This window comes from Leuresthes tenuis, unplaced genomic scaffold, assembly GCF_036924035.1.
Source record: "Leuresthes tenuis unplaced genomic scaffold, fLeuTen1.0.hap1 SCAF_3, whole genome shotgun sequence".
Lineage (NCBI taxonomy): Eukaryota > Metazoa > Chordata > Actinopteri > Atheriniformes > Atherinopsidae > Leuresthes > Leuresthes tenuis.
This window is the reverse complement of record NW_027325357.1, coordinates 23842767-23870746: the sequence shown is the minus strand read 5'-3', so window position 1 is coordinate 23870746 and position 27980 is coordinate 23842767. Positions and strand designations below refer to the sequence as shown.

Here is a 27980-nt window from a genome sequence, read left to right as displayed (position 1 = left end):
GAAATAAGAGAGACTAGAAATAGAGAGGTAACATTGTTCAATTAAAGTCAAATAAAAACAAAACTGTGTTTTCGTATAATTTCCTAGATGCGAATAAGATACATCGAATTCTCATAGGTGGTGGTAATTCGTGGGATTTCCTATAGAACCATATATTAACAAAAATTTAAAAAAACGATAGCACCTGAATGCAGCAAGGACAGCAACACTTTCCCAGCACTACGGCAGAGTTCAGAGTGGGAATCAGATTCAGCTCGACACACGAGAGCGACGTACCTGATTAAAAAAGTCGAGGACACTTCCTACCACTAGTGAACTGAACGGTCTGATAAGGAGGGAAACTCAAGTAAGGAAAGAAACACTGTTCAAGTGAGTTTTTATTCTTTTTTTTTTGTTAGGGCTAAATAAGTGGACACGAGTCGTGAGTGGAACCGTGGCTGATATAAAATGACATCGGTAACGGAGGATTAAACAGGGATGTTGGGACAATAATGACCACAATATTTACACAGCAAGACGAGACTTCAGATCCGACAGGTATGGCTTGATATCTCATCCCGGGCAAGCGGCGGGACAATACTGTCGGAGCCACTCATGTTTCTGTGGAAGAGAAGGAAAGTTTGCAGCGCTTCATTCGGATTCAAGTCTACTTTGTGAGAGGCAACGCTACTGTGACTCTGTTTCATCTCAGTGACAGAGCCCGCCTGGTTCGGTGTCGGCTCAAAACTGTTCACAATGTCCAAACCCGCGCTAAAGAAAAACCACTGGACCTTCAGAGTGAACGAATGCCTTATTAGTAAAGATGCCCGCGGTGACTTGAACGTGTCACTGCGAGGCGGTGCGGAGTATGGAGAGTTCGCCTATATCGGGCAAATGAACGAGGACGCGGTGGTTTACAATAGTGGGAAATTAAATGAAGGAGAACTGCTGCTGGAGGTGGAGAACCTCTCGATTTCGGGATTACCCTTGTACGACATACAGACGGTGATAAAGAACTGCAAAGGTCCAGTGAGGTTGAAAACTGTCAAGCCAGGTAAGTGCTGGAAGAGGCAACGGCACACGCCAAACTTCATTCATATTTTCATCCTTTCAGTGTTACTTTTTATATCTAAACGTTACAAGGAATTATATTGTTTACCAGTCCTCTCTCTCGAAACAGACTTTAATTAGGCTTACATAAAACGAACAGTTATGCCAATGTTTGCCTGAATGGAAGCTTTGAAACTTGCTAGCAAGTTTTGTGGGACCCTAAAATGAGTTCTGCCAGGTGAATATAGATTGATTAAAATCCAGACTGAGTAGCCTCTAAAACTATCAAATTACACCGCGGGAAGAGCAAGGCCGCATTGAATTTATAGTTGTTTTTTTTTTAGAATGAGATTTTAGTTTGAGTATGCTCCCTCTTTTCCAGACTAAAATCCCACCTGTCGATCTCAGGGGAGGAGAAGGGGGGTGGGGGACAATCCATGCTCACACTAATTGTTTCTTGAGCCTCTCCCTTTGTTCTGTTCTTCCCAACCCCGTGAAATGATGGAAATTGTTAAAGAAAAAGCAAGCAAACAAACAAAAAATAAAAAAAAAACTGAACAACGCCTACATTGAAGTTTAAAGCACATTTCCCACAGAAAGCAGCAGACACTCAGCGGCTGTGCCTGCATCTGATGGCTTCTCAAACAGGCCCGACAGGCAGCATTTCTTTGGCATCAAACAGAAAGGTGAACATCAGGACAGTGTGACTGGTCTGGCTTGTTCATGGTCAGCTTGATTCAGCAGGGCAGGGGAGTTTGACACTGAGCCAATCTGACAGGCTCCCAGCGTGGCAACGCACACTGCTGAGAGGATGCTCAGAGCCAGCCTGGGCTACACTAACTTCCCATGAAGATTAGGGAGGGGGAAGAAAAAGAGCAACCACTCTTCAAGGACAATTTCACATATTTATAACCTGTGATCGCTGGTAGCGGTTTTAGTTGGGCCTACACGGATTTGCTTTGTCACAATGTGGAATCCATAACAGACGTGTTCCTTCAGTAATTTAAAGAGAAATCATGGCGGCGAGTGAAAGAGTCTAACATTCCCATTGTGAAATAAAGGATGATGTTTATCTATTGGTTGATGAGAACCGCCTGTAATGTCATTGCCCCTTTCTGCCAGTAGCAAAGGCCTCGGCGCCGGGCAGTGGCGTATTCTGAAGTGGTCGTGTGGCTCCTCCTCCTTTCTGACTGGTGGCTCGTAACCGCTTGAACCGCTCAGAGCAAACTTTTGTTTTGACTGGATGACTACGAGCGTTTGTACATCAAATGTGACGTTTTTATTCCCGTCACAGAGCTGGCCAGTTTAAAACAGCTGCCCACCCTCACGCGGGTGTTTTCACTTGGAACGTTAACGCCGGCTCTGTTTCAGTGAGTCCAAGTTGACGTCTTGATGGTGTGTCAGCAAGGGCCTGACATAGCATATTTTTTGGGCAGTAACGTTGTTTACAGCTGTGCTTTTTCTGTGTTTTGGTCATGTTGAAATGACTACGAGTGAGGGAAACACAAGCTTCTGTCAGCTGGGTCGGGGTTAGCTGTTGATCCCTCTGTCACTAACATGGTTAGTTTGACAGGAAAAAAGTTGCCCTCTGCTCAAGAAGCAGAGCGCGTGATCCTGTACAAAATCAAAATCAGTACAGTTGCTCCAGTCAAATCTGGGAAGGAATACTTAAGTGTTGGATAAGTGTAAGGATAAGTGTTGTAAGTGGAACATCAAGAGACCAAACGTATTCAGACCTACAGGTGGGCTTCGTTGTAAATGTCTGCAAGTTTATTCTATGGGAAATGAACAGAACTGAAGCACATTTTCTTTTTGGGGGGAGGAGGTCACTAATGTCTGATTGGTTGTTCTTTTCCATGAGTTGATATCTTAACTCAAAGTTTCCAGCATGAGTTGCAGTGGCCGTACACCTATGGAAGAGTGGAAACACTGTTGTGACGCTCTAAACTGCTTGAACTGGCGCTAACCCCCTCGCTAAGTCATCCAACATAGTGTAGAGTCCTGGTGGGTGTTTGTTTTTCTAAAGCGGTTTCTATGATTTATGATATTGTTCTGTGTGTAAACCGGAAAATCCCCCATCAGTTTGTTGAACACTTTCAGGAGACCCATCAGTGTGAAAATGCACCCAGAGTTGACTGTCCGCCCCCCCCCCATTCTCCCTGCAGTTTGTAACAATCGAAGGAAACTCGGTCCCCGGTTTGACGGTCGGATGTCTCCGGGTTTGCAGCTAGCCCCACTTTTTTTTTTTTTTAATTGTTCCCACAACCCATCTGCGGATGTCAGGTGTCACAGTCGTGTTCGACGTCACATGATGAGAATCCATTTCAGGTTTTTAATAATTCACGCTGTCTGGGAATTTCCCTCCCTAATCAGCCCTAATTGGGAAAATATGCTTGGCAACAAGGGCCATCTGTAAAATCTAAGTGACCTAATTTTACTTGGAGCTTGTTCCATTTTCTCTCTTTAATCAAGTGAGATGCAAGCAGAGGTGCTGCTGCAGCGTCTTGGTTCACTGATGTTCCCATCGTCTGGCGGCTGTATAAAGGGATGTGGTTAACTTTGTTATGTCAGGGCCTGCTGAACTCCTCAGACCTGTGAGCACCACACACACACACACACACACACACACACACACACACACACAGGGGTATTTGTAGTCTGAGTGTTTAACAGTTTCTGCCCACTTTTGCTGTAGATATTGTAATGTTTGCTCTAGGTATCAGTTGAAAAAAAGAACACACTCACAGTTGCATTACAGAAGACACACCCTCATTATTGCTTATTACAATAAACAGAGACATGCAAACGTACTCTTCACTACTAAGCAGGTATTGGACCAATTGTGAATGCATGCCCCTGTGGTCTTGCATGTTTAAGATCTAAATTGAAGATCGTTATTGTAACCGAGTGAGATGTGTGTTTAGTAAAGTACTCAGAGACGGCCTACGGGGAATTAAAACGGGAGCATCTGTGTATGAATACGCTTTCTTTCCGGACATGAAAAAAAAAAATGGCGCAGTGGCTCAGAGTTCATGTGTGTGTGTGTCCCCCCCAGGCGGGAGGTATGCTGCATGTTGTCGCTTCATTAAAGAGGATTTACCGCACACGTTAGAAGTTTGAATCCTCTTTAGGTAAAACGGTTTCTCATCCTGACCTGTCAGGGAGCTCCGTGCTGCAGCATGGAGAGAGCTCTATTTCCCTCAGTGTTACATTATATTATAGAGCCGGTGTGATGAATGAGGCCTCGCCAACTATAAATTCTGGAAGCAGAAAACATCCTCTTTGATTTGGTGGTGTGAGCTCCTAACTAGGGCCTGTATGCTCTGATTTACAACGCCGTGTTACTGTAGTAACTCCCAGCTCTGTGCATAAGTGTTCCAGGCAGGGATTGCATATGGAAGTGTTTACTTCCTCTCTCTCAGCAGGAAGTTGGACACACCTTCTGCCGTAGCCACTCTACCACCTTTGTGTTCTGCTACAGCGGCGGAGCGACTTTACTTCCTGCCTTACAGCCGGCTTACAAAAGATCCATGGATTTAATTTCAGGGTGTGTGTGTTTACATTTATACAGTTGTGTGTGTGTGTGTGTGGAGAACAGAGAAGGGAAGTGTCTACAGTCTACACTAAGCATCCTGCTTACTCTTAGATTAAGTTCTGCATTTAAGTACACTGGAAGACACTCTAAGTTACCAACTAAATGGACCATGAAATGCTGCCTCACTAATGCAGCAGGAGGTACACACGCACATGTGCGCAGTCGTCTCTCTTGTTTACTGAAGAATCTTCTTTCTTTCCCTAATTAGCTGGAGTGGAGGCTGTTATATCGAGTGTGAATAGGAATTGGTCACACTTGGCGCTTGTGGTTACACACTCTGTCAGAGACAGAGAAAGGCCAGCTAATTTACAATGGTGAGTTTAGCAGGGCGGGGGAGGCAGCGAGGCATTTCCCTTTTGAAGGCCACACTTGTCTGTGCCCCTCAGATATGTACAGTCGAGGAATGTGTTTTCTGACGAGTTTGCCGAGAATTCCTGATAAGAGCCTGAAATGCAGAGGAAACATCAGGATTAATGGATCTTTAAGTCATTAAGACCGGATGCGTGTGACATTTGTCTGCATATTTCAGATCAGGAGAGATGTTTCCATGTGTCTCTCTTTGAAGCCTGAGGTGACAAGAGCCTGATTAATACGTCAGTGTCTTTAAGACTTAAGATCGGTTCTTCGTTTATAGGCTGTAATGTTGATTGGTTACAATTTCAAGGGCTACTGATCTTAATTTTTGGCACAAATTGTTAAAAGAAGCTCTAACTGCAGCTGGGTGGTTTGATAACACCCTTGAGAACTCGCGTTGTAATACCTCCATCACACACCAGCTCCGTGCCCTGATGGTTAATTCAATCACAAAGGGGATATCAGAGTTTCTAACTTGGTAAAAAAAAAAAAAAAGATCAAAGGCCACCGATCAGAAGCCAGATTTCCTTGTTGAGATATAAAGCATTGAGTAAAGTACTAGTTTCTTCAGCTAAGTGTAACTATATAACTAATGATGAGATTTAACACAGCAAAAAGCAATAGCAAAAGAGTTTCGGCTTCCCTCTTCTGAGGTACAGCGAGTGCAGCATCGTCTGAACGTTGATAACTAAGGAGAGGGCTGGATAACTTTGCAATTGTCCAAACCAGTTTTAAGGAACCTGTCAACACACCCAAAGGCAGTGGCCATGTCTTGAGTATTTGTCGCACAGTCATATAACTGCACACAGCCATATAACAGCGAGCATTCGATCACACACAGGACTGACTGGTGAAGTGACTGGTTAGTGTTAACCCACCCAACAGGTTGAATGAGTTGACAAATCTGACAAATTCACCTGAAAGTCCTTTGTGTATTCCTACACCCACAATCCGGCTACCTGGCTAGCATCATCCCCCTCACGGAAGTACAGCTGTGCTTCGTCTGTTGTGAAATGAGCTTCCAAGCTCCGAGCAGGTGAACTGGTTCCTTAAAGGCTCTATGCAGTGTTGAGGCCCTTTTTAAAAATAATTGTTTTCAAACTTGAAGGACAAATCAAGTAGGACTTTTTGAAATTTCACAACTGCTTATGGTTGAACCAAGTCAGCTTAATCTCCATTGTTTCGGGTCTGATTTTCTCTGTATTATTATTTTTTTTCGTTTACATAAAGATGGTTAATGTTGCCGTCTGAGTGGTTTTCCGGTGCAGTGCGACTTTGTGCCAGAACACCAACCTGCAGTTACACCAGTGCTCGTACAAAGTGAGGAACATATCGTATGTATGCCTGCGGATGGTGATGCTGTGTGTGCGTGTTTGTGTGCTCGCGTGCTGACCATGCTGACGTGTCCGAGTCTTTCTGCCAGCTCTGCTGCTATTAAACTCGGATGAGAAGCGGTTATGCCTCCAGTGGGGATGACAGAGAAACAAAATGATGGGATTTGTAGTGGCTGTGGCCATTAATAATAAGGCCGAGGCTGGACCCGGAAGCAAAATGCTGCTTGAAAAGTTTTAGAAGTTTCTTTCTTAATCAGCGGAGGCTGTACTCCTACACAGGGAAGCATTGTTATCAGCTTGTGCTTTTCTAACCCACATTTCTCTCATATTTGACTTTAAAAAAAAAAAAAAGGCACTCGGGGGACACATAGTTAATCTGTTGTCATTAGAGGTAACAGCTTGTTATTGAGCTAGCTTCGGTCGCACATTCTAAACTTATACTTTTGGTTCCTTGTAGTATAACGGTCCTTTTTCCCCAGTCTGCTTCACCTCCTTTTTTTCAAATTTAATCACATTCTGCTTGAGGGTGAAGGATCTGTTTACACAAATCCTATTAATGTGATGTTTTTGGAATGCATCATTCACACACTTCCACATGCACATGCAGACAAAACAAGGAAGCATCTACAGAGGATTTGGACACAAGTGTGTCTGTTTGTCCACAGCGATCACCCACGAGAGCCCAAACCTTAAAGTGGAAACTATACTGTACACAACAATGCTTCACTGAGCTACATGTCCTTATCCTTCCAGCTCTTGTTCATCTATCCTGGCTGCACTCTTCTCTTTATCGCTTTCCTCTCATCTGTTTTCTCCATGCTAGTTTTCTTCATTCCTGTGCTGCCATCCCACTCTGTCCCTTGTCCAGCTTTGACATGAGGAAGACTCATTAATTACACTTTGTTCGGGCACAGGAAATAGCATTTACAATCATAGACGCAACTATAATCTTTTGAAGATGTGCCATGCAATTGAGCTTTGCTCCGTTTTCTTTCTACAAGCTGCTCAAATCTCAGCTTTTGCCACTGGTTTTGTCTCGAATTACTTGCAGCGGAATCCAAAGCAAGCAGTCTCCGATTTTTAAATGAATACACTGCATTTCAAATTGCAAGTATCCGGGAGAGTTGCTATAGTTAAGGCCGCATTTTAGCAAAGATCAGTGAAATTTAGTTTGTATTAGTGTACAGTCCCAGTGCGTGCTTTTGGGTTTGTGTGGGCGCAGCTAATAGGCTGCCAGCAGTTCTCCCATCTCCAAGTGTGATGCTGACCTTGATCGAGAAGCACACGCGTGTTCTGTATTGACTGTAAACCTTCAGGACCCCGAATGGCCGTAGGTAATGTCATGATGGACTCCCTGATCGGAAATGTATGTTAGATAAAATATTGAGCACACACTTGAGACACGCCTACTCATTTAAATTGAATGGCTAAAAGGATGCAATAAAACCTTGAATCTAAACAGCGAAACAGATTTTGGAGGAGCTTTTTGTATAATTTCAGCTTGTTTACTTCTCCCTGTAATTTGCCTGCTAGAAAACAGATATAAATGTAACAAAATTAAAGGTCCAGTGACTCCAGAGCATACGCTGCCCCGGTTATATCAGGTTCTGGGAGCAGGACGCCGAAGATGGAGGGACGAGTGAAACATTGTCAACACTCTCTTAATGACTCGAGGACACGGGTAATGTTGTCTGATGGGATTACATTTTTTTCTCCATGAAAAATGACCCTCCTCTGTTCATAAAGTTAACTGAAATTGGGCTCAGAGTATGAGATAATACCCTTAGAGTTGTAATTACACGAAAACACCCCCCTCCCCTCCTGGAGAGAACACTCCGCTCTGAGACAGGTTGTCGGCTTTGATTGTTTTGGTATTGCTTGACACCGTGACAGCGCAAAGTTACACCGACCCGCTGTGTACGTCCGTGTGTCTGATAGTGGCGCATAAAGGTCAATAAGTAATTGAGCTCTTAAAGGTCAGGAGGACTACGGTATAAACTACAAAAGCAACACACTGTCCCCATTTTGCTCCTCTGAAACTCTACAGTACAGTGAATAAAATGCTCCGGCTTAACGATTGTATCTTAATTAGACAAGCGGAAGCTAATTAGCAAAGACGGGAAAATGATTGAGTCTTAATTAAGAGGTCACTAGTGTCGGTCTTCCGTCTCCACCGCTGACCTCAGTCACAGATGTTAACGCGGAGAGTTCTGACGTGACGTCTTTGAGCGGGTGAGACGGCTCCATCACTGCCGGTGTCAGCAGCCGAGCCATCTGATTCTCTTACTGTGTGTTTGTGCTCATTTTACATGACACATTTGCAGCAGTTTCCTTCGGTTTGGCAGTATTATGGTCACTGCCCTGCATATTTATTTCCAACCGTAAACGTAGCTGGTAATTGCTGTTCAAATCAGAAGTTTAGCTCGAATACTGCAGCGAACTTTTTGCAAAGTTGTCACAGTCCTGCTCTTTTAAGAGGATGAGATCTGCGTACATTTGCACCATGAGAAATGAAATGCTCACACCGGTTTAGTTGCGATGCAGCTCTTTGCACCTGTATGTTACACAATGGAGTGTGGATAACATATCGTACAGTTCAAAGTTACTAATTCGCCTCATGCAGTGCAGAGGGTAAACTGATGGACACTCAACAGAGTTCTGAGCTGACTGCAGCGATGCTTCATGTGGTTACCTCGTCAGGGTTTGGCCCGTCTCCTTTATTGCACGATCACAGATAGAAGTCGATGAGCATCTTTTTGTGGCAGTGTCTTAGATTTAGCTGTACATTTTGAGTTCTCAAGACAAATGAGCACGTGGACCCCAATAACTTGAAGCGGACAGTTTGTCAGATTTGGCATTCAAAAGGTGGAGGCCAGCACCACGAAGCTTAAACTGATAGCAGCACAGATGGAGACGGAAGAGACGAAGTGATCATCCTGATAGTCGCAACCATGTGAATGGGAGGCTTATTACCAAATGTTATCATATCAGAGATGCTATCTTATGAAGTTGTGACATTTTCCCGTTTTTCTGGTTGCCAGATTTAGCATTTTAATCTGGCTGAAATAACCAGATCTCCAGTGTTAAATCTGTGAGCTCACATTGTGGATCCTTTTTTTTTTTTTTTATTCTTAATGGAAAACGACAGAGGAGACAGTGCGCAGTCAGTGGTGTGGATCGTTGTGTCACTGCCAGCCTAATCAGATACCCATATGTAAAAAGAGCCATGCGTCAAGATAATGTATCGACACAGACGCCTGGAGGTTTGTCATCATGCCCCTGTTTTCACATTAGTGACTGGCTGGTCAGCAGCATTCTGACTCTGGTTTTGATGGAGCCTTCGAAAAGCTGAGTTCTACCATGCGAGGCCAACCAGTGATGCTGTTTGCAAAGCGCCATGTGATCTTTAGTTGTGTGTTGGGTCAAATGGGCAGGATTGTGTTGGAAATCCATTTACCATGTCCCATTACTAGCTGCAGGTTTACATTACTGATGTCTTTTTTTAAAATTTGTGTAAAAGATCCATTCCTTTCTGATTAAAAACACATAGTCAGATCCTGCAGTACTGTTTCCCCCAAGTTTGCATGCAGGGCTATTGTCTTGTTTTTTTCACTCTTTGTCTCTCTCATGCACACACACACACACACACACACACACACACACACACACACACACACACACCTCTGCTCTGTTCTGTGTAGGAATGCAGTGTTTACATAGCTGGGCCTGGTCAAGATTAGCATTGTCTCTCAGGTGTCCGTTGTGTGTCACTGGCAGTTGTTTTACAGGCCAGTGTTTCCCAGAATTCAGCGAGTGCTCTTGCACTTTGCCCAAATGTCACTCATCTGCTGGATTTAGAAGCAGACACGGTGAGTGAATACCGGTGAAGTTTGGCACAGCAGTCTAGCTGCGCTTCACTAGTAATGCTGTTCCTTTTTGCAGGAAAAGCTGTGACCTGTTTGCATTGTAATGAATGCATGTCCTTAATATTGATTTTTTGTGAACAGAATTGATCGGTCCTCCTGCTCCTCGTAGGGGAACTCCTCAGCTCGCTGCATTTTGTAAAAGCATTAGGCAGCATCAGCATGCCTCTATGCCTTTTTTTATGCAATCTCTCTCACAGCCCCCCCCCAAGGCTCTCTTTGATGTTTCCACTCAATGGGCCTTTCTGTGAAATGACAGTTCCAATACCAGTGATGTATTGCATCAATTTCTTTAATACATAGAAAATCGTGTATTTTCTTAAAACCTACTAGCAAAAAATGGGCAGCAGATCGCTGGTGAACACAGACATCCCTACATATCCTTATGCTCTGTTAGGCACCAGAGCTCATAAATTAGACAAGAAATCTAATTTCCCTGTGGGGTTCTTAGGCTCCGAGTGCACACAGACACAGACGCTTCTTTTCAGGGGCAGTTGGTCTCTATTCTTCTTGATGGGAATGGCTGATAAACGGACAGCTGGAAATGGACTGTGGCTCACTGGCATGCTGAGTCACCGTGGACAAGTTGAACTCTTTCTGTCACACAGGGTTTTGAACAGTTCACACGGCAGTTCGGTGTTGGAGCGTATTACAAGCATTGAATTGTGCTGGTCCCAAGACTCTCAAAGAAAGCCCCACACGCGTTTGGACAATGCTATCAGAGAAAACAGCTGGAACACCAGACTGAGAATGACTGTGATAAGCAGAGTAAAAGCCATATTTGGCACCGTCTTATGCTACCAAGCCCTGCTGTTAGGTTTTTGTCTTCTTTTCATTTTCACTGTTGCTATCTTCCCTGACTCTCTGCAGCTCAGATCCTGTTGTCACTTCCTCACTCCATTGTGTCGCATGTCTCCACCTTGCTCTTTGTTCTGGTTGAAATTCGGAGGCATTCTCGACATTTCCTGCTCTGTGTTGCAGAGGAGTTTGGTACACGCTCGGGACGCTGTGGTTTTGAGAACACGCTGAGGAATCCAACAGGCGTCTGTATGATTAAGCATTTGTCAGGGGTGTGTTTCATGCTTACTCTCGCAATTCACACAGCTCAAAGAGTTCTGTGCATTTCCATCTATTTGATCGGCATGGCAGCTGGACAGCCATGCCGATCAAATAGTCAGCTGGTCATCATCTTGAACCCGATTCGTGTGGTCACGTTGTTTTGAAGGCAAGAATCGTTCATCCTGCAGTTCCTTTCACTTATTACCAGTATATCCTCAATAAGATATCACCAGCCAGTATATGAGCCTGGGTGATTAAACCATGAGATGACAAAGTCCCACAAACTCAATCCTGACGCTGTCACACTCGGGCCTCTAAGACTGACCTGCGAGAGACGACATTCCTCTTTTAGACTGTACAACACAATCTGAGGTCTCAGTTTTTCCATGTCGCTTTCCAGAGGATGGAAGAGAAATGGTAGGATTGTGAAGACACCGCCTTTCCTACCAGTAAGATGGTGTGCTTGCTTGCTTCACACAGACTCCGCAGGTTCATTGTCCGTTTGGCAGGAATGGTTGGAATCCTACGCAGCCAGTCAGGGCTGTTTCGCTGTTTATCATCACAACGTCTGTTGTTTGCTGTCAGTTAGCAGCACAGGAACAGGCCCCTGTTTCAGTCGCTTGCTATGGAATTTGGAGGGATGGAAACACATTGAAATGGAAGACATTATGGTTTTGATAAAAGTGTAAATGTTGTTTTTAGTGAGGCAACTTTTAGTCCCCGGGGTGGGGGCTGTAAGTGCCAAAAGTTTTTTAGTTTTTGAATAAAACTTAGAATAAGTTGCTTGTTGAATAAACTTAGAAAGCAGTCATGTCTTCAACCTGTGATGAGTTCTGTTCTGGTGTGTGTTGGCAGCGCTCCCGTTGCTGGACCAGTTCGACCGGTTGGGGTGAAACTGCAGCATACCTGCGTTGCACCTGTCAGGTGCTCCAGGGTGGTGCTTGATGGCATCGTGTAGCCTGGCAGTGATCAGAGATCAGAGGCTGCTGTGTTTCCTGGAAATGTCACCACACCTACATGTGTCGCAGTCATGGTTCCTCACTGGTGAATGCAAATGATTCATGACAGTCCAAGCCTTTTTGTCTCTTTAACTTTAGTGAGTTTGAAATGTCCTAATAGTATATTTGCATTGAATGGCAAGAATAAACAGAAAGTTTGTCTTTAGCTTCAGCTGACAGGCTCTCTGTCCTTGCACGTTTATCTGCTCTGTTCATCTGGACAGTGTAAACATGACATCTGAGGGGGGGCGGGGAGAATTGGCGTTGCGTGACCTTTTGGTTGTCACGACAACAGGGTACTAAATCCCAAGACACCAGTCATCTCCAGGGGCATGGCTGATTATTGAATAAAATCTTCCTGGATACACGCAGACTTGGAAAATAGTAGATAAACATTAGTGGGGAGAGCAGCAGCAGCAGCAGCTTTCAGTCTCATGATGCTGCAGGCAGATAACTTTGTTTAGCTGCTTGCGTAAGGACAGACCACATTCCAGCCATCCCTATGCACAGACAACAAGGTACCACAGCTTGGCTGAACAGATCTGGTCAAAGCTCGCTCCCCGCTACTCTCTTTGGACAATTTTGGGACAATCAAGTTGTTTTGGTAGGATGATATTTCTCTTTAGAGCTGCCACAGTTATCACAACGAATCCGTTCATTGATAGGAATTGGGAAAATTTACGGGCTTTAAAAGTCAGCGCGGAAGTGTGGGGAGGCTTTTTATCTCTTATAACGGCTAACTGAATTCCCCTTGGCCTGAAGTTTTGGTGAAATGAAGGAAGTCATGTGACTACGTCCCTCTGACTGTAGACGTTTTCCGTCATTTTCAGACATTTTATTGATGGGTATTGTGAAAATGGTAAGCAGAGTGTTTAGGAACACAGACAGTCAAATGCAGTTTTATATGCAAGCTTACCACCTTCAGTTAAGATCTGGGGTATATAAGAGCCTTCTTCTTTTCCTTTAGGTTTTAGATCAAATCTGCAGTTTAACCATTAAGCGTTCGCAGATTCGTTGGTGCTCTCCTGCACCTTTTGCTCCCCACAGACTTCCTCTCCCAGATAGCGTGGCTTTTCTTCACTTCCAGCTTAGGCTAATCTGTGGTATGCAGAGGGGAAGGGCCAAGAGATAGGCATGACGAATTGTGTGAGAGGGATTCATTGACCATTAAGCACATGGGAATAATTATTTGTTCAGACTTTAGCAAAGAGGTGTAGTCACTAGGGAAGTTACACCCATCACTTTATGTGAATTTCACAAATGTGTAATTCAAGCGTAACAAATAAAGGCCACAGCGCCGAGTCTGCTGTATATGCAGGAAGGTTCATTCTGATTTTTAGCTTAAGCTTTTATTCTCTGAAGGCACCGAAGAGGCACTACCAAGGCCATTTTTTAAGCTTTCCAAGCGTATGACATTAACTGAGGAGGCCTCTACGCCGACTGAATTTTCTGTGAGCAGCTGTTTTCAGGACAGGTTTCACAATATCAGTTTTCACTGACTCATTTTTGCTCTTTTTAACTTTCTAATGGACAGGTTTGGTTTGGAAGTAAAAATTATTAAAGTTATTAACAGTTGTTAAGGAGCCATACGGTGTGTTTTTTAGAGCCCCGGGTTGTCCAGTTCGGCGTAATTGTTGCGGAGTGACTGAATTTGAGGATGTTTTTTTGAAGACTGGAAATTTCAGAAAATTTTGTCCCGGACTTCAGGGGTTAGAGAGTTGGAGATAGGCGGCAGAGAAATACGGGTAAGTAGCTTTGAAGTTTCCACAGGAAAGCTGTTGCTGCGATTTATATTTAAGAGCCGTTCAAAACAACTGATGTCATAGCTTTGCTCCCCATTGTAAAAAAAAAAAAAAAAAAAAAAAAAAAAAGCAGAGGAAAATGTGTTGCTTTGTTCTCCAAGTACCCAGACTTTTGACCACAGGCTCTGTGTGTGTGTGTGTGTGTGTGTGTGGTCTGAATACAGCTTTTAAATGTTGCCTAAATCACTGTGCCATAAAGCACGAACAAGGTCATGATAGCGACCATGTTTTGCCTTTCTAAACATAGAGGAGTTCTGCATTTTGTTGCCATTCTCCATAGGCAATTGTGACTTTGTTGGGTGTGAGTCAGCACAGTGGATCCGTATTTGGCTGCTGCTTATTCATGAAAGGTCTGCTTAACACACTTTTGCTTGGCTTGCAGCGTGATGGTTGTCAGAAGATGGATAATATTTCCTTTGTTAAGGTTCAGCCATGTTAACTAGTTAACTAGCTAAGTAACTGGTAAATAATACTTGATGATATGCTGAGTTCCAGTGATTCCTGTAAACAGCAATGTAAACACATCCAAACCATGATCCTGGCTCACACACACACACACATCCGGCTCACTGCACATTTCCCCACTTGACTGATACTCTGATGAAATGGAGCAGATTCAGGAAGAGAAGCAAAACATCCGAGTATGCAGTTTGTTAGATTTTTTTTTCTGTTCCTGTGCATGTTTTTTTTGGTGTTTATCTGCTCATTTGGTCCATTTCTCTGACTTGTTTCTGTCCCGCTAATCACGAGCTGCACAGGAAGGAATTTCAGTCTACCTGACGCTTGGCAGCTATCCTTCGGTTAACCACTGAGCCGTCAGTCTGTTGATAGTGGAGTGAATGACGAGCAGAGGACAGCGTAGGGCTGGATTAGACATTGTTCATCTGCGACAATACAGAAACTTGGATGGCAGATGTTCTTGACTTAAAATGAGAGCCCTCTGACTTTGAAACGTGACTCTTGGATTAACTGAAGTCTTCGACATAAATCTCAAGGGTTTGATCCTCCGTTCACCCCAGAAATGTAGTCTTGCTTTAGCTGCTCTGGCTGCAAACAGCATCTGTCACTCTTATTATGACGTGCAGATAGCTTTTGCACGAACGTCGAAGTTCTCCGTGAGCTCTCCTGTCTGTTTATATGCTAAACTGCAGTAAGACACATCAGCTGATGGTGGTGAGTGCGCATTGACAGAGCAGTGTAGTTGCTTCTTCCTCTACAGCTGAACTTGTCTCCTATTCAATTTAATTTTTTTCCTTCCCAACATAAAAAAAAAAATAAAGATAGAAAATAACATGATCGTAAATAAGTCGGCTGCGATCAGGCAGTTGTGAGCCCTAAGCTGTGGGAACCAGAAACACGAGAGATTACCTCATTCTGCTCTCATTAGCATTGTAGCTCACACCCATTTTTAACTCAATTTCGCTGTGTCTCTCCAGGGATCTGTTTTTCTCCTGGACCCATTGAACAGACTACATGTGGGTCATAAAATCTGGGCGTGTGTAGTTTCTCAGGCGGCTGTGGTCGGCTTGACACGACCTTATGGAGCCAACAGACCCCCCCCCCCCCCTCCCAGCCTTTTTCATTCATTGCTGTGTTGAAACAAAAATCAATCCTCTTCCCCGCTGCTCAGAGCCCCTCCTCCTCTCATTTCACTCATTTTCTCTCCTGTCCTTCATCCTTTCCCCAAGCTGATATTGCCAAGACTCCAATTACATCACATGACATAAAACTCAGAGTAAAGCTTCGCTCTCCGTAAAGGAGGCTCTCCGACCCCCTGCTCGCTCTGTTTCAGGTGCGTGACTCCTCCCAGCTCCTCCTCTGTGGCCCCTGGGTGTCGGGCTTTCTTTGCGTTCCCACACTACACACTTGCTGTGCTGTTTACACTGTCCTCGTGGCGCCGCCACATTTTTTTGCTCCACACAACAGGTGACCTTTGAATGAATGGAAAAAGACGTATCAATAAGTTTCGGTCAGTGAAAAGAAAACGATGTGAAATTTGTCTGGCGTGATTTTTATCGGCTGTTTGTGAAATTATACCACACATAAGGTATTCAACAATCGAATTAACAGCAGCAGTGCAGGGGTGGATGTGCAGGTTTATGTTCTCCGTTTGTGTCTTTGTGTTTGTCAGACATCTCTGACTGAATCATTAAGCTGTCAGGACCCTCCAACAGCTGGCAATAGATGTTACCTCCATATTTCATGTCAGGGGTAATGGCCGTGTCCCGTTGCTCCTTCCGTTTAATCAGTCTAAAGTGGACTGTTTCAGTATTTGGCAGCTACAAATCACACTTATCTCCTGTTTTGAAGAGAGGCGTCAGGTGTGTTGTTGACCTGCATTCTTTTTCTCACAAATTCTACCTGTCCGTCTCCACGGTGACCTGTCGGATGCTGCAATGTGCCAATCGCGAATAGGAGTGGCAGGAAAGAGAAAGCTCATATACTCTGTGAGATTATGTGCCCTGTTGATGCGATTGCACCCACTCAAGAGGGCACAAATTAAAGAGAAGAAACCTGAATGAATAATGACGTACCTGAAAAGGTTTTTCTCTTTTTAATTTAGTATTTTGATTGTTTTTTTTTTCCTAATTAAGAATAACGTAACTGCAGAGAAACTTTAGGCAAAAGTAGTATTTACTTGAGTTGATAACAGTAAATACAGTTTCCATGATTTTTTTATGGGGGGGTGCTGGTTGCAGGATTAACCAATACCAATCAAATTATGTATTTAAAGTCTTTGATCTATCACGGAACATTATCTCTTAAAGTATTCCCTTATTCAAAGCTTTCGTCTTCAGCACCAAGTGACGTGGATTCAAATGATGTCATTTGAGGTGTTTTTCCACATGTTAATAATCTGATTTGTACATTTGAGGAGGAACTTTTCCTCATTACAAGCACAAACTCTCTTTGTCTTGCTCAAATTCCACCACTCATTGTGGCTGTTCGACATTTCTGTAAAACGCACTACAAAATGCACCAAGCTGGTGCATCTTTTCTCCCTCATTAGATTTGGCAGGCTGCATGAAATTCTGCAAGACAATAAAGTAAAACTTAACCTTTTAAAAAAGCTCCAGTTAAAATCTGACCGATGATATGGTCTGTTGTAGGACTTTGTCTTTAATCCCTGTGTTTAAAATGCCGTGGCTTTTTTCCATGATATTTATGCTGCATTCTCACCTGTGTCAGAGACCAGAGCTTGTCTGTGATAATGACTCCTTCCACAGTTCAAACAGGAGGATTATAAACGTACACGAACCCTTTCGCTCATCCTTTTTCCCCTCTAATCCGTTATCTATCCACCTAACTCGGTTCAGCTTTTTGTTAAAGCCCTGCAGTGTGTTCGCGGTGTTTCAAGCTCCTGTATTTCACCATTTTACAGTAAAGCAGTCAAGACTACGGGTTTCGTGCAGTTTTCTGTCTTTTCATTAGAATAAGGCCTTACTCTGCTGTACTGTGTCAGGTTTTCCACTTTGTTCAATACTTATTGATTATTATTGTGACTACAAGCCACTCAAGAAGTTCACACATATGCGAACAGACAGCTGTATCATAGGAAGGGTTTTTTTCCTTCTTTGCTTGATAGACGGAATTATAGAATTAAAAAGGTCCCCGATGAACTCTTCTGTTGCATTGCGTGACTTCATCGTGGATAAACAAAGATCGAGCCTCTTAAATGGAGGAAAGGAATGAACAGAATTATTCACTGTACAGTAGACGAGTGGAAGAATCCACCCAGCCTTCTTACTTCAGTTTTCAGCAGCAGAGCAGTCTCAGCACTGCGACTGGCACGGCTCCTCATAAAGTCCTGCTGCCCCATAGGCAGCATGCTAATGTAAACGCTGTGCTCCACCGCCCCCGTTTTAATCACAACCATATGCCGCGCATTCCACCCCCTCCCAGTACCTGGACCCCATGCTTTGCCCTACAGTCCGCCAGTAATACGACAGCCACTTCTTTCAGTGAGCTTGTTGATATGCTCGGCTGAAAGGCCTCATATAAGCAGACTGCCTTTGGAATATTATGTTTCACTATATTTCAGAGTTCATATCACACCTGAGGAGCCAGGAGCCCAGCAGTTCAAATCAGCTATGTGGTTGGGTTGTTACAAGAGTTGTAAAGCTGCCCCTGAGTGCTGCAGGACTGTGAGAAATGCTTATTAAAAAGGAAGAAGCAGAGAGGGTTTTGGTGATTTAAAAATGACTTCAAGAAAACTGGAAAGTCTATTAAGATCGGTGCCTTGTAGCCATTAGAATGTTGGTAGCGTTATCTGTGCGAAGAAAATGCAAGGAACTGAAACAGTGTCATCTTGCAAGCAATCAGACTGTATTTAAAAGCTGGATGCAGCCACTGTAACTTCATCCTTTGGTCTGCTCCGGAGCTCAGGGTTTTCGTGGATCAGCGTGTTACAGTTAAGGGGTGTTTCTGATTGAGAACTGCGGGTCACTATGGATGCACCAAATATTTGTGTTTCCATCTAATCGTCAAGCAAACTTTAGGCAAATTTTTATTAAGACGTCACTGAAAAGTAAACAGGTTTTAATCATCTGGTTGGCTGTGGATAGTGTCATCTGAGCCTGGCGTTACGGGCTGTTATCCATGGCTGTGATAACTGGTGTATTCTGCCCTCAGAACAAAACCAGTCGCCTCACCCAGAGAAGAGCTTTCTCTCTCTTGAAGCAGAAACTGATCCTATGATCTGCCATGTGAGTTAGTTTTTCGCTCTGCCAGAAGAACTTATTGTAACTGTACGTTTTTTTTCTGAAAATTTTCAGCAATCAAACGTGTTTTACAGTCATAGATGTTAGACCTCAGCTTCACTAGAGCCAGCGTCCATCTTTTACCTGCTGCCTGTGGAACGTCAGTCTTTAACTTAAAATAAACTGAGAGTTTCTCACACAATGTGTTCAGTATTTAAAACACACGGCGGCTTCACATTGTTGCCTCCCATTCTTGGAGTTCATTATGAAATTATGACTGGGCTTTATATTGAAACTACATTCAGATGGCTCCAGATGGAGCTCACCTTCTTTTGCTCTTTTCTGTGACTCAACGATGTTGATGATAGAGTTTGGTGTTGTTTTTATGTGAGGCTGATGGGCCGATAAAGTGGGGGCTCCATAAGGCCTTATCTCAGTGCTCATGGAGACTGGGGTAACCTGAGGACGGGACACTCCCCACACTGCAGCAGGCAGATGGTCACTTAGTGTGTGTTTGTCTCATTAGACACTTACTGCGTCTAATCCACAGTCGCTCTCTCAGCCACTCTCGCTCATCTATTCTCATCTTATTTGCACTCGTTTCCTTCTCTTTTGCCGCCGTCCCGGTGCATGTAATCACTCCGTCGTGTGTTGGACGTTTTGTGCTTTTCTTTTTTCTGCTTTGCCCTCTGAGGTTGTGATGGATTGCTTTTACAAGGCAAATAGTCCTGCATTCATCACTCCTGCAGACTGACTCCACAAACATGATTCCTTTTTTTTCTTTTTACTCCATCATTAAACCGGCTTTTGTTTTGTTCTAGACCTCCATGCAACTAAATTACAGCCTAAATAAGGAGTAGCGATGGAGATATTGTGCTTATGTGTTTGGATTCTGTTAGAATAGTTTTGCGTAGGGCTTTTAGAAACACTTAGGAATGAGAGGAGAAACCTTATTATTGGCTGTAAGGCGAAATGAGAGCGGTGAGCTGCAAATTTGTGAAGAGAAAACATAGCGTATGTGTATGTATGTGGTCGGACTTGCTCAGCTGGATTGTAGGTGGTCTGATGTCATCATCTACACGCGGCCAGTTTCTGTTTTCAGCTTCAGTTTCTGCACACTTACATGTGTTTTAATTGGCTTTACTCTTTGATCCTCCATCACATCTTCCTGCTGAGGCATTCGCAGAGAGCTTTCAAAGAGCCTTGTTCTCCTCCACTTCTCTGAATCCGGGGAAAAAGATTGCTGTACAAACAACAGATGTGTGCGCTCTGATCCCAGGCCACCACTTCCATTTCCAAAGAGTGGTGTTCACCCAACCCCGCACATAACTGGGCAAAGGCCAACATGTTGCAAGGACACTGATGATGTGGTGAAACTTAATGTGTTGTAATTGCTGAAATCACTCTTCTGATTTTGGTGCTTCGACTCTCTTCAGAGCGAATGAGCACACGTGTTTTATCTGTTCACGCCTGTTCACACTTTACAGGTTGAACCACACTGGAGTTGCTGAGAGGACAGGAATATGGCCCGATCTCTGCCTCAGTTCCCACACTTTGTTTCTGCCTGGTTTTGAAGAGCAGAAGGCAGGATCAGCTTTGCTGGCCTTTATCTCAGGAAAATAGCTTCTCTGCTGGATATGAACTTTTAGAAGTTTCCATTTTCACCCGTGAACAGAAAGAATTTATCAGCTGTGTAAAGGTAGGGTATGTTTTGTTTGTTGATGTAATTGTTTTCAATGCGTTGAAAGTGATGATTGGTTTAGAAATGCTGGCCCCACCAGCTCACATTTACGATGAGAATAATGGTTGTATTTCTTTAATGTGGATTTCTTAAGGGCATTTGGTTTTTTCTGCTTAGCAAGCTTGTTTCTCTCAGTTGTGTCATGAGGAAGATATTCAACTGCAGTGAAGGAGAGTTCAGCCTGTGTTATGATAGTCTGTACCTGATGTGTTCGTCTCAGTTCTTCAGTCTCTGCTTCCTTTGCCAAAATAACTTTTAAGCTTCAGTGTTGGCTTCAGTTGTTTACGTAGTGTAATACTAAGGCTTGATGGGGAAAAAACCCTCCTGTTTGGCTCTGTTAGGCTGTTTTTCAGCTGATTGGACATGTTAAATTGCCATTGTGTCGGGCAATGAGAGAGATCCATTTGAATGGCTGCTCAACTCTGTAGAAAGTTAAAGCAACTGTAAGCATGTTATTTGCATGTATAAAGCCTGAACGCTTGATGAAGGCATGCATGTGCAGAACAATCGCATGATGCGTCAGTTTAAATTGAAACGAGTCGTCGTGCAAGTCGAAAAGTTCTCTCGCAATATGCAGACTGTGAAGTTGCAGCATGTAAACGATGGTTTGGAGGAGCCTGCCAATCGAATCGCTCATCTTTTTCCTATTTTTATTTATTTATTTTTAGATGATTTTAATGTTTTCCTGAAAATGAAGCTATTCATTGCTACGTGTTGACCAGAAAGGGTCAACAGAAATGTTGATGTGATGTTCAGCTCCAGTTCAAGATTTGTGAAACTTCTTCAGACCCACTGTCTAATCTGCAATCTGATGAAATTAGTAAGCGCTTCCCATTTTTTCTTTACTCTGATTTGCTTCCATGCATTCGTTTTGATGACCATGTCTTTGGCAGCGCTTGGCTGATTTCAGCTTGTGCTCAGGCGTTAGGAAACAGCAAACGGGTCTGCAGAAATCAGCGTGACTCTCACCAACACATATACACTTTCTCCATTTGCTCAGCAAAGCGGCAAACGATCCAGAATGTTTGCTGCTACATTTCCATGTTGTCTCTCAACGATGTTCCGGAGATTTTTACAAGGCAGCTGGGCGGAAAATCTCAGCAAGAATCCAAGAAAAAACGTTTTGGACATTTGCGTTTGCACGTGTCACGGCTCCACATCTGATGCTTCTTTATGTGATTGAGGTGCTAACATTCAAAGCCTCGCAGGGAGAGTGACGCTGGAGTCAACCTACAGTTGGTTGGAGTTGAGGCTGAATGAGTCGGCATGAAATTGATGCGAATGTTTTACACTGAGCCTCAAAAACTCATTTGTGAGGAAGCAAACGGAAATCTTCACTCACTCTCCTCATGTAAGGAATCGTCTACCTCTACACTGTGTGGTTGTGCCACAGGGCCAGAGATCTGCACTGTGACTGCTTCATTTATTGTAGCGCGCAGGTGTCCATCTGCGTTGTTCTCACCTCGCACAGAGAAAAGGGTTTTGGTGCTCAGCCAATGCAGGCAGGCTTGCCTGAAGTCCACCTAAAAAAGCTGTCCTTCCAAACTGGGGTTTGCCATTCATTCCACATTTCATTTGACTGCTCAGTTATTTATTATGCTGTTAAAAGTGTGATATTTCTTCTGCAGCTCGAGTGCAAATAACAGTTCAATTAAAACTCTGCTCCTCTTTCCCCAAAAATGTAATTAGAAGAGTTGAGAACAAAACTGTCATTCTATTGATGGGAGAGAGTCAGGGGGAAAAATGCTCTGGCGATCTCCCGCGTTTAATGACTAATTGAAGATCCTCATTAGGAGGGCAGAGGCTGACTGTCCGCAGGGCACAGAGAGTTCAGTCGTCCTCCCAAAGCGGGCGGAGCCGCTTATTTGTGGAATGCAGGGGTTTGCTTTGAGGCCAACGAGCGTGTCAGCAGCTGGTACGGAGAACTCTGTGCTCAGCAGCCGGTTCATTTGCACAGAAACACTGTCATTTAGCATTTTTTTTGTGTCCAACTTTGTATGCACTTCTATCTCATTTGTTAGCAGTGAATCCACGCCTGATCTTTATCCTTGATGTTTCCGTGCGTTCCCATGAAGAATGACCTTCAAACTGTCATCTCTCTATTTGCCATGTTGAGACTTTTAGCCTTAATTTCAGTCTTGATGCTTCCCTCAGCTGGAAGTGGGAAACTACCTTTTTTGCACTGGTGTTTTTGTTGAGGTCATGTGACTAGTTCAGCTGGTTTGACTGGCTTTTCTGCAGTGCCCCCTTTTATGTGTTATGATGTCCATGGGATTGGTGGACAGGGTAGCAGCTTCTCAAATCATTATGGGTCAGTTAGTGTGATTATAGGATCTTATCTGTTCACATAGCGAAGCAAAATCGCATAATACAAAGTATTTTGTGCTCTTTTCCCTCTATTGTCTCCTTTTTAATAGAATTTTCCAGGAAAGTGCTGATCAATTGCATAAGACGGCCTAACCTCAGGTTTCGAGGCACAGAAATCTTCCAGTCTAACAACCGCCTGGGTCTGTGTCGGTGTCTGCGGTGTTCCAGACACCCTTAGGTGTGTTTATTGGAACAAAAGCACCTAGAAGCTGGCAATTTCACTTTACTGTCCTCCCGAGGAGCCACAACTTTTCACCGCTGTACACAATCAAAATCAATACCCCCACAGCGAGCCAAGTGAGATGGGTCGATCGAGGCTGAGACTCACGGAAGAGGGGTGTGTGAAGGAGGGATATGCAAGTTATGCAGAAACGTGCAGGAGGCTAAAAAAGCAAAGGAAAACCTGGATAAAGATGCATCTGCATGTTTCCCACATGCATTTCAGTCACGTCACTCACCAACAAGCCCGTGTTGTTACAGTTCAGCTCCGCAGGCACCATTTTGCACGAGAAGCTCGGTGGCTTCGGGCTGACTTTGAAGTTAATTCAATATTCATCTTTACTGCTCTGGTGCATAATGAGACTGGAACACAGGCGTTCGGTCCTCTTGATTAAAGTGTCCAATCAAAAGGAGGTCATCAGCAAACCGATTCCTAAAGCACCGACTATAATGGAGAGAATTATCGCTCTTAGTCATTACTGCCCTTTTTTTTTTTGATAGACTTTTCTGTAACCGGAGTCTGTAATGGTGTGACATGAAAACTTGCTTCATGCCTGCCAGTTTGATGAGCCGGACAGTTGTATTTTCATATGAGCTCAACCTGACCATAAGCGCCACTCTTCAGGCCTCCGGCAGGTTTTCATTGGTTAACCTCAAAAGGCTCCTTCGGGGACTTATTGTATGTTTTGGACTTAAATGGTCACCGGTGGCACTATGCTTTTCTTTGCTGAAACCTACTTTAACGCGGTCTGCTTTTGAAGTTTCACACAAGGTTCAAATAATGTGAAGAGCACATCACAGTCTGCTGACAAGGCTCCGAACCGGTATCACAAACTGAAGAATTTAAAGGTTTTGTTCTTGCTTTTTAAACGAGGCTTCTGAGACAGGACTGCCATTAAATAACCAGCTGCTGACATTTATTTAGTTTGCCTTGTTAAAAAGAATGATACCTGCAGGGATGAATCGGAGGAGTTTCATTGATATTCAAGAAATACTTTGATCATTTCCTTCGACTTGTGTTGTTTTAGATATTCTTTGTAAATGATATTGAGGTTAATGATCAGTATCATTAGAAATTGGGGCATTTTTGCTTGGTTTTCTGTCACTTTGTGTCTCATTCCTGTTGTTATAATCGGGGGATAATTTATGAGCCTTTTAGTGTCGTTGCTCAAAAAGACGAGATCCGTACGGCTTTTCAGTATGAACTCTCAGGAGTTAGCAACAAAAGGGGAATCCAAAAACAACTTTCCACACAAAAGCGGAAGGAAAAATAAATGTTTGAAAGTTGGACAGCAGGTTCCCAAACAAGCTGAGCCAAAATACAAAGAAAAGTGACGGCTGCTAATGTTTTCAAATGTGGAATAAAAGTTCTTAAGAATAACATCTTTACATGACAAGTTTTTCTAACTGCAGTGACGCATAAATCATTTCAATCACTGCATTTAATTGATTGCCTCGCTGTGATTTAACAATGAAAGAGTGTAGTGGCTGTGTTGGTATGCAGCGTTTTGGGACTGTTTGACAGACAGTCGAGTTGTGACCACACGCTGTGACCTTCTGTTGTATACCCACTCTCTCTTTAATTGAGAGAGTTTGTTTGAACGGTCTCCTCCGTGCCAATGCCTGAAATGATAATCTCATTGGCTGTCCATAAAGAGGTGTGTGAGCGGCGTTGGTGAGGAGTGGCTCCACAGCGCCTTTTCTACGCCGGCCTCATACTGCATCTCCATCGCTCCGGTCTTCTTTAGAGTCCAGCATGTTCCACTGTTCATTTCAGCTCCGGCATGGGCCTCATGTTACAGCTGACTTTTATGCAAAACCATTAAGAGCACGTTACAGCCCGTTAATGCTGTGAGTCAGAGGGTTCTTTCTTTGACATATCGGCGTGCCGTATTTTACATCAACACTGCTTCCTCTTTCCAAAAATCTGCACAAAACCTCCCCTGCACGTGTTCTGGAGAAAAATGTCAGCCGCTGACATACCCCCCCAAAAATCTGCCCTCGTAAAGCAGCTGCGACGACTCAACTTAATGTATGACAGTGGAAAGGAGTCGGTGGTTTGTTTGCATAGATGTTGATTAAAGGTGTGTGATCAGCCCGTAACGAATAGCTCCGTATCGTAGGACAGCAGCACGTGTTCCATCTTTAGGTCTCTGTTGAAGTAAAACTGCACAAGAGCTCAGACAGACCTGTTGTTTCGTGAGACTTCAGCTGCTGTTGTTGCTCTCTCCCCCATCCTTTAGGCTTGTGCTCACTCCCTGAGCCGAAGCATTTGATGACCGTTTTATTGAGTGCAATTAGACCCGTTTATGTTTCCAGAAACACGTTTGTGAGAAGTTTTCTACAATTGAATGAATTGATTTGGCTCCCCTGGCTGCCGTCTGGTTTCGACCTCGTTGACCCTGATCCATTGTGTTGCTGATTAATTTATCTAATGGGGTTATGAAGCAGAGTGAGTTTCTTTTGTCTTCTGCAACAGCTAATTACAGCCTCCCTTGCAATCCTATTTGGACTATGCTTCTCCTCACATGATCAAATGTGCCCTCTCCCCTTCCTCCTGCAATCAACCCCCACCCCCCCTTCCAAAAGCACAGCTGTGTCTTCAGTAATTTCAGCTCTGTGGCTTTTTCAGGAATCTGTAGGTTCAGGAGGTGAGGAGGGGGCCACAGAGGCCACTGACTCATTGGTGCTGCCTGAGCGATTGCTCACAAAAAGTGCCACTAAGTTGTGGAGTGGGAAATTCCAGCTAGCTTTCAGCAACTATATAGAGTTTAGTTCTTAAAATTGAGGCACTTCCTCTCCAGGTCCAGTGTTTGCCAAGGGGTCAAAGCAAAACAAAAACTATTTCCTTCATGTTGTGCTTTCAGCCATCCCGTTCATCCCGTTCCAGGCAACGCTCCTTTATATTCCTCAAGTTTGAAGTTTTTATGTTTCTCTCAGGAAATTGAACGGAGAAATTCCTTTACAGGGTTGGGCCGTGTTGCTTATTTTCTTTCCAGTTTGATCGTGGCACATCGCTCCCTGCTTTTATTTTTTTTTTTAATAATGAAGTAACTTATTCATCTCTTCACTTTGTTGGTCAGTGGCATGAAGCCACATGTTGTTGTTCCAGGCGTTAGGTGGTGATGGTTTAACTGGACACTGCGTCAGTTGTCTGGTGAGCTGTTTCTGCCTCAGCAGCACTGCGTGCAGGCTCTGCTGCAGGGGGACGGGGGAGGGGGGGTGTTATGGAAGCTGGACTCGGGGCGGGTGGCACAGTTGACTAATTGCCGTAATGTGGTCTAAGGGCGCACGACTCTTACTCCGTCTTTGTCATTTTGCAGCCGCTTGCCTCAGCGCTCTCCTCCTCACTCGTCTGGAATGCACACTTCAACATGCCTGCGTGCACAAATGAGACTGACCCACACGCCGTCTCAAACACACACGTATACGTAAATGTCTTTCACATCCCAGAGGAGTTTGGCCTAAATCATTAGGTTTATCCACTTAATCTGAGTGTTTGTTTGTTTTTCTAGCATTTATGTCATCAAACACGATTTCCCCTCTGAGTTCCCTTCTGTCCCTTCTGTCCCTTCTGTCCCTTCTGTCCCTTCTCTTTTCATTCCGATACAAGTTCCGTGTCTTTCGTCAGTTGACAAAAGTAATAAATAGTAGTCCTTAGTCTTTTTTATCAGAGGGTCATTTTCACTTTTTATCTGGGTGCGTTGGTTTAGGTTTTCAGAGGCTCCACTTTACATTTAAGGTCACACTTAAGTCCACTTAAGTGGACTAACACAATAACTCACTATTATTGACTGAAAGCAAATAAGATTCACCGAACAAAGTTTTTTATTTTTATTTCCGCTCGCAGTGCTTTGGATGCAAACTCCTCTGAGTTTACTGGACAGCGCTCTGATAACATGCTGTGTTTTAGGGAGCGTGCACACCTCATGCCTTTGCACCGGCGTGGCTCATCAGGGGGAGCCTGATGAAACAAATTGGTCCATTACCGTGCTCTCTGCTTCACCTCCCATTTCTCACACTAAAAAGAAAAAAAGGAGGGGGGGTTCTCTGGTGGATTCAGGGGTTAGCCACACCTCACTGCATTCACCCTTTTCAGGGAGCTCTGAATGATTGAAGCTTATTTGCATACAAATGGACAAATCTAATTCTCTCATCCTTGCACTTTGTTAAAAGTCTTCGCACAAAAGAAAAAGATTTTGGAAGGCAAACTTCAAATGAAAGTCTTTTTCTTTTTGTGTAATCTTTAAAAGCTGCCCCAGAAAGATGCCTTTTTAAAAAAAAGAAAGTTTTATTATTGCATCTGTGAGCGCACATAAGGGGGCTCAGAGTCAGATGTGTAATGGCTGCAATGCTTTTCAGTCACAGTTTAAAGATTGCGTTAATGTCTGCACTTTGATGTGAGACTCAGCCGGTGGAAGGAAGGTTTTTCACTCTACATACATTTCTTGCACTAGTTTTCTCTCTGATCCCTCAGAAGTCCCGGGTTGGGGAAGAGCCACAACATGAGGGCGTATAGGTGGACTTGTCCTCTGTCCCACACCTTTCCTTTTCCCTGACATCTTTTCTTTCCTCCCCTCTCTGGCTCATTTCCTCTCGGCATTCCTTCATCCCTTTTCCTTCTCTTGGCCCTCAGTATCCTCCTGATCTTTATTTCCTGGTTGTTTCTGAATTTTGGACGTTTGTGGTGGAGTTTCATACTAACTAAGTATTGAGAGGCATTGCAGAATGTTGCCCTTGCCAGCTCATTTTAGGGAGAAAAGTTAAGCCAGGGAATGCTCAAGCTACTTTTCATGGTTTGTTGCTGAGCGTTAGTCAGACTCACCTCGAGGACCTCACAGCACGGTCTGCACAGCTTC

The 27980-nt window shown here is 43.9% G+C and overlaps 1 protein-coding gene across 8 annotated transcripts in view; it reads left to right on the top strand.

The window, feature by feature from the left end:
* The first annotated feature begins 206 nt into the window (after positions 1–206).
* magi1b (membrane associated guanylate kinase, WW and PDZ domain containing 1b) overlaps positions 207–27980 on the top strand; it is a 108944-nt gene continuing 81170 nt past the window's right edge. For 7 of the 8 annotated variants that reach the window (XM_072382669.1, XM_072382672.1, XM_072382671.1 and 4 more), the window contains exon 1: positions 208–1033. In XM_072382669.1, the coding sequence (XP_072238770.1) occupies positions 736–1033 (298 nt within the window). In that variant the 5' untranslated portion in view covers positions 208–735. Of the gene's footprint in view, positions 1034–27980 lie in introns of all 8 variants that reach the window. The other variant, XM_072382673.1, reaches the window with a different exon arrangement.